Genomic DNA, 6,973 nt, shown 5'->3' with positions numbered 1-6,973 from the left:
TGCAGCCGTGTTTCGGAACAAAGTGTATTTCTCGCGTATGAGCCGACGTGCGATTGGCGGCCGCGGGCGTGACACAACCCGTTTGGTAGGATATTCGGTGATGGACGACCACGAACGCGCTTATAAGTGGAACCAAACAGGGCATGTGTCCTGGGGTCACCGAAAGTTTATGGATTTCTATAATTTCAGAGGCGGTTGTAAAATGAAGTTCGATTTTAAATTAAACTCCATGTAATGTAAGGATATGGTTGCTAGTCTAATAATATTAATGTTGATGACATCATTTCGTCATAGGCTGCTTGCGTAATTCCGATGCTAATTATCTTTGCTAGAATAATAAGTTAATGACCCACGAGTTGCTCGTGCTGTTGCCGTCAGGGGCATGTTAAGTTAATGACCCACGAGTTGCTCGTGCTGTTGCCGTCAGGGGCATGTTCGCTTGTCTAAATTTTAGAGGAATTTGGATGGTTTGGAGAAATGCTGCAGGAATTTATGAGAGAAAAATACTGTTCCGGATGAAAAAATAAACGGATGGGTTTCGTGTCAGCGAACAAGGCCAGTGTCGGTACCACGCGCAGGATTTCTACTTCAACAAAGAGGACTTGTGAACATTGAGTTACTATAATAATAACTATAACAACTATATAATAATATATACTCCGTAAATGCTAAAGTTGCATTGAAAGATAAGCTATGGTCCCACCTGTCATTGAAGTAGCAAGTGCAGCGGGTGCAGCGTCTGTTCGACTGGTACTAACGTGTCCGGATATAGAAGGAGCCAAAGCATGGGCATGCCCCCCGCCCCCCAATGCTTGATTAGCTCCATTATTATACAAGTCCGGATATAGAAGGAGCCAAAGCATGGGCATGACCCCCCACAATGCTTGACTAGCTCCATTATTATCACCACTAGTATTTGTATCCGTTTTTCATTTTTTAGCTTGGCAATCGCAACAATGGCCGGAGAGCAGCAGCACCACCAGCAGGAGCAGGAAGCCACAGCCGGAGCCGGTCCTCTCCACCTCGTGGTGTTCCCATGGCTGGCGTTCGGCCACCTCATCCCGTTCCTCGAGCTCTCTAAGCGGCTGGCGGCGCGGGGCCACGCCGTCACCTTCGTCTCCACGCCGAGGAACGTCTCCAGGCTCCCGCCGGTGCCCGCCGCCCTGTCCGGCCGCGTCCGGACGGTGGCACTGCCGCTGCCGGCCGTGGACGGGCTGCCCGAGGGCGCCGAGTCCACGGCCGACGTGCCGCCTGACAAGGTCGGCCTCCTCAAGACCGCCTTCGACGGCCTCGCCGCGCCCTTCGCGGACTTCCTGGCAGCCGCCTGCGCCGCCGGTGGCAGCCGGAGAGATGGGGAGGACCCCGTGGCGGCGTTCGCGAGGAGTCCCGACTGGATCGTCGTCGACTTCGCGCACTACTGGATCTGCCCCATCGCTGAGAAACACGAGGTTGCTTGTGCGATGTTCCAAATCGCCACGGCCACCATGGCCGCCTACTTCGGGCCGCGTCAGGAGAACGCCGACCACCCGCGTGTCACCGTCGAGGACTTCATGCCGATGCCGAGGTGGTTCCCGTCCCCAGCACCAGCAGCTTCCCTCGCCTTCCGCCGACACGAGGCCGCCTGGATCGCTGCTGCTACCCAGCTCAACGCGTCCGGCGTCGCGGACTCCGAGCGCTTCTGGCGGACCGAGCAGCGGTGCCGCCTCCTGTTCATACGCAGCTGCCCTGAGGTGGAGCCCGGCCGGGTGTTCCCCCTGCTCGCGGAGCTCTACCGCAAGCCTGTCCTGCCCACCGGCCTCCTACTGCCGGACGATCGCCGTGACGGCGACGACGGTGACCATGGCAACGGTAGCACTCATGAAGCGGCGGCACGCTCATCGGGTGCCTTACAGTGGCTCGACGAGCAGCCGTCGGGGAGCGTCCTGTACGTCGCGCTTGGCAGTGAGGCGCCGCTGACGCCGGCGAGCGTGCACGAGCTCGCCCTGGGGCTCGAGCTCTCCGGGGCACGCTTCCTGTGGGCTCTGCGCCTGCCGAGCGGTGGCGCGTCGACGACGATGTTGCCGCCATCGCCGCTGCTGCCGGACGGGTTCGAGGCGCGCACGCGCGGGCGCGGCGCTGTGTGCACGGGCTGGGTGCCGCAGATGCGCGTCCTCGCGCACGCGGCCGTGGGCGCGTTCCTGACGCACTGCGGCTGGGGCTCCGTCGTGGAGAGTCTCCGGTTCGGGCACCCGCTGGTCATGCTCCCGTTCATCGTCGACCAGGGACTCATCGCTCGGATCATGGCGGAGAGGGGCGTCGGCGTGGAGGTGGCGCGGCGCGACGACGACGGGTGGTTCGGCAGGGACGACGTGGCGGAGGCCGTGAGGCGCGTGATGGTGGTGGAGGGCGAGGAGGGGAAGATGCTCGCGCTCAACGCGAGGAAGCTGCGGGAGGAGGTCGTCGGCGATGATGCTGGCCGGCAGGGGCGGTACGTCGACGAGCTCGTGAACTGCTTGCAGAGGCATTGTTTCACCGAGTGAGGTAATAATAATATATGTATCGAGACATTTTATATTAAGACATAAGGCTGTGTGTCTCCTATATGACATACTGTATGTCATATCACTATTTTTTTTATGTTGTCGGACAACATGTAAATGTGATTCTGTCGTTGTTTTGTTGTAGAAAAAAATAATGAATTGTCTCTTGTGTGTTACTTTTTAAATTATATTAGTAAGTCATGTAAAATTGTATTCAAAATTTTAGGCATATGAAATATAACAACTCCGGTTTATTTTGTTTGACGTGCGTGGACATGTGTCAATAATAATTGGGTAATGCTAAATGACACTTTAGTGTTCCTCTCTCTCTCTCTCAATACTCGATTCCTCTCCCTCTCATTCTTCTTTATCTCCGGCCTCTCCCCCTCTTCTTCCCCAACTCCGATGGGCCTAGAAGGGGCTCGAAGGAGGCAAGCCGGTCAGACAGAGGGGACAGGGGGAGAGGGCGGTGTTAGGGTTCCGGGGGTGGTGGAGGTGGCTAGGCCAAGTCGGGGCGGGGGCGCCCATCGCCATGACGGCGATAAGGAGGGAGAGGGGAGAAGGAGGACACCGCGGGCATGGTAGGGCGGCCTGCGGAGCTTCGGCGAGACCCTACCGTGCCACGGCGGAGTGGTGGACTGTGGTAGAGTGTCGGGAGGAGAAAGAAGACGGTGAAGAAACAAATCAGGTGTTGAGAGAGCGTGAAACGCTTGAGTGCTGGCTAGACGGAGCCACAAGGCACGTAGACACAAATATGGATACTTCTACAGAAGTAAGTGCACGCAATCAATTGTACTCGTTGCTCTCTCTCCATCTCATAACGATAAACATATTTTCAGTAGAGAAAAGTTATAGAAATAAATTTGACCTTTAATTTCCCTTGCAGTGGCCCCATTTGGCTTGCTGAAACTAGGCTGAATTGGCTGAAAAATACTATTCTGGCTGAATTGTTGTGAGAGAAAAACATTGTTCCGGCTAAAAAAATAAGCTGAATAGTGCGGATTATAAGGTAAACCGAACGGGGCCAGTATATTGCATTTGCTACAGAAATTAATGGTCCTGTTCTGCTGGTGGTATTTCGACCGATTCAATAGTGTTTCTGTGAAGGAGAATAAGCCGAAATAAGCATAGACCGGCTGAAAAGCAGATGAACAGGACATGATGATAATATCAATTTGGAGACACTTTAAATACAAAGTTATCTGTACGAGTTTATTTCCTAAACTTGTATGTAATTTAATAATTGTGGTTAATGTTTGTAAATTTGACTTTTTCTTGTACAAAATATGCTAAAATACGCTTATCAATTGGGGGGTGACGTGGCGGGCGGACTCCGTTACAAACAGCTTAAAAACGGCGTCGGGAGTGCACTGTGCACGGTTTCAGCAGTACTGGTACGTTCCGTGCCTATGTCTGGTATCTGAGTTCAGGGTGGGTCTTTTAAAAACAGAGAACTTCAGGGGAATGAAACAGACTTAACTCTTTCATTGATACAAATTGAGCCCTGCCAAACAAACGAAAGCATTTTGTGGATATATACAACTTGTACAATCGAAATAATCAAAGTACGTATGCACACTAACAATCCTCCAGCCCCGAGTATAGATCATCCAATGCAGTGTAAAGAAATTTGGCAGCATTTGGCTGTTCCACATTCCCCGTGAGAATGTCGCTGGTTGTCAGATATGGGTCACCATAGAAGCGCAGATTAGCGTCCATCCGTGTGGCAACTAGATTCCCTTCTAATGAGACACCAATAAATGCACCTGGAATTCAAAATAAAAAGCACTGTGAAATTAGTTGTGGCTACGGATAACCAGAGGCCAGAGCAGATGGATTCATCCATGACTATGATGGAACATTTTCCCTGAAGGACATGTACCCAAACAAATGTTCCCAATGGTTAATACTCAGAAGTTGGGAAATGAATTCAAAAGAACATCCATGTTACTACTCAATCAGGAAAGATGTTAACAAATGTGCTTAAGATCTAAACAAATAAATATTCAATTTTGACAATGCATTAAATCTATGAATTGGGAAAAGTGAATAACGCTTTTGTAGGCTACATTTTCTGATAAATTGTATGGTCATTGCACATTTTTTTCCCCATAGTGACAAGTCCCAAAGCATTGGCAGACTGAACATGACATCAAAAGGTTGAAGGTTACAAAGTAAGACAACAGTTACCTTTGCTGCAGCTATATGTATAGCAAACTCCTGATCCTTTATCACCAGCTCTCAGGTCTGCTTCTAGTACTCTGCCCACAGGTCCTGCTGCAGCACTTACACCTGCCCCAAGTGAAAAATGCATTTGACTGCAGAAAGTTCGGACAGCTTCTGGGCCACGGAGCACTATGATGAAATCCATAAGCTCACCACCAACCTGTATGTGCAAAGACAAGCACATAAGCACATAAGATGGAAACAGAACTTATCTACAAAAAGAGCAATCAGCACAAATATGTACTGTCATAAAACTCATGAGGCTAGCCACATAAGATATCATGGTTGTACCATTTTCTACAAAAAGCAGCAAGATTCAAACACATGTTTCTCTATGAATGAGAGCATGCAGAACCCCAGGCAGCACAATAAGTCACGATTTAGTACCTAAATTTAAATTAGCTTGACAAGGTGGATTCATTCATGTTCATTCCTTCCCCTAAATTTGGAAGGCCATAAGCAAAATAGTTATAATCAATTAAAGAACATCATATCATTTTGTGCCCGCTAAACAGAACTTATAAGAAGCAAAAAAGAGTGATGAATCCTTGTCTGCATAATTCCTGTGATCACAATTCTTCATTTGTAGCAAACCACTGGTATTAAATAGTGAAGACATAAATATAGTTAAAATATACCACACTGAAGCTCTCATAAGCATATAATAAGTGAGGTACGTAGTTCCTAAGAAAATACCACACAGCGAGCTATGGAAATAAAAACATCAACACTGCATTTGCAGTACAACAGAAGGTGGTGCCATTTACGATTTATCAAGTGAAGAATTAGAAGTTGACCATACAAACCTGTGCTCCCCATCCAAAACCAGCAGAAAGTATAGCAGATGGTGAAGACCATGATCCATCAGATCTTCGAGCAACTACTAGGCCAGTTCCAAGTTTGTAAGTAAGAATAGCACCAGCTTTTGCAACTGTTAATATGGCAAGCCCACTTGCTCCACTAAGAACTGCATGGGGAATAGACTTCTCAGGGTTTATTCTTGCCACCTGCATTGAGATTTTTTTAATGGGTTTATTAGATTCAGATTCTAACTTGTTCAAAGCACTAACATGCAAATACAGAATATAAGAAATGAAATTCAGGAACCTGGCTGTAACTCAACAGGGTATTTGCTGCCTTGTAAATCTCATGCTCCATGGTTAACCCGATGGGTAAATTTAACCACCCTCTTGCACAAGTCCAATCCATAACATCATGCTTTGCAGTTTGTGAGGCATTGCTGACAGAATTAATCAATAAGTTTTGCAATTGGATCAAGCCTATCATAACAAGCATCACAGACTCTTTGCGGATTCCTCTCACGAAACTTGGCAGGCAACAGAGATCGCCCCTTTGAGCATGCCCTGCAAAATATCCCTCCACAGAATCGACAATGATGCCTTCCACGGGTGAGGGCAGTGAAAGGAGCAGCGCACTGCATACAGGCGCTAGCATAACTGTCAGGAAGCCAATCAGGTGGCTCTGCTTCCAGCACAGCCCGATAAATGTTGTAATTCAAGGCTTCTTCATCAAGCACTGGTGGAGCACTTGGCATATAGACTGAGGAGTGCAAGAATGTGTTACCATCATCACTTGACCCAAGGAATGAGACGCTGGTCTTAGTGTCCTTTGGCTGTTCAACTTCAGTATTTCTCAAGTTGCGACCGATTATAGCAATAACGCCGCCCAGCAGGTTCTTAATGTTAACTGGTTTCTGTGCGTTCACAGGTGCAGAGCCCCAATATTCATCAGGGCATTGGTATCCATCAAGGAAATCAGCTTCCCCATTAAAATCAAACTCCTTTTTCCCAGGACCATTTCGGCTCGAATGAGTTAATGAAGTTTCCAGCTGTACCCAATGCCCCTTCTATATGCCGAGGCAACGCATTTGGATCAAAGGAGTTGATCGCATTGCTAACCGTTTCCGTAACTTTTGACTGGATCTCATCCTTGAGGCTGTTTGCCACTGCCTGGTGCAGGCAATGGGTGATACGAGACAACCTCCCTACGTGCTGACATGGCAATCAATGTCTAGCACATAACTTTCTGAAACAACAAAACCTAAAATTAGAACATGTTTAATGTACCTACCTGATGTACAAATATCTACATAGAAGATAAAATCAGAATCCCTAGTTTTATGTCCAGATTGACGACTATGAAGATCCCCCCCCACCCCCTCTTTCAGTGACAACCATGACAGGCTCCAGAAATTGAAGCTGGGGACT

The 6,973-nt window shown here is 48.6% G+C and overlaps 1 protein-coding gene and 1 pseudogene across 1 annotated transcript; one reads left to right on the top strand and one right to left on the bottom strand.

The window, feature by feature from the left end:
* The first annotated feature begins 843 nt into the window (after nt 1-843).
* LOC136551253 (putative UDP-rhamnose:rhamnosyltransferase 1) lies at nt 844-2,695 on the top strand. Its single transcript, XM_066542837.1, has one exon. It carries the CDS (start codon nt 957-959, stop codon nt 2,517-2,519), a length of 1,563 nt encoding a protein of 520 aa, XP_066398934.1. The 5' UTR covers nt 844-956; the 3' UTR covers nt 2,520-2,695.
* Nucleotides 2,696-3,984: 1,289 nt separating this feature from the next.
* Nucleotides 3,985-6,764, bottom strand: LOC136551252 (uncharacterized; annotated as a pseudogene).
* Nucleotides 6,765-6,973: the final 209 nt, after the last annotated feature.

This window comes from Miscanthus floridulus, chromosome 4, assembly GCF_019320115.1.
Source record: "Miscanthus floridulus cultivar M001 chromosome 4, ASM1932011v1, whole genome shotgun sequence".
Lineage (NCBI taxonomy): Eukaryota > Viridiplantae > Streptophyta > Magnoliopsida > Poales > Poaceae > Miscanthus > Miscanthus floridulus.
This window is presented reverse-complemented; position numbering and strand designations above follow the sequence as displayed.

Bases quoted from the DNA above. Each gene is read 5' to 3' on its own strand.
- LOC136551253 (XM_066542837.1), top strand. From the start codon at position 957: ATGGCCGGAGAGCAGCAGCACCACCAGCAGGAGCAGGAAGCCACAGCC.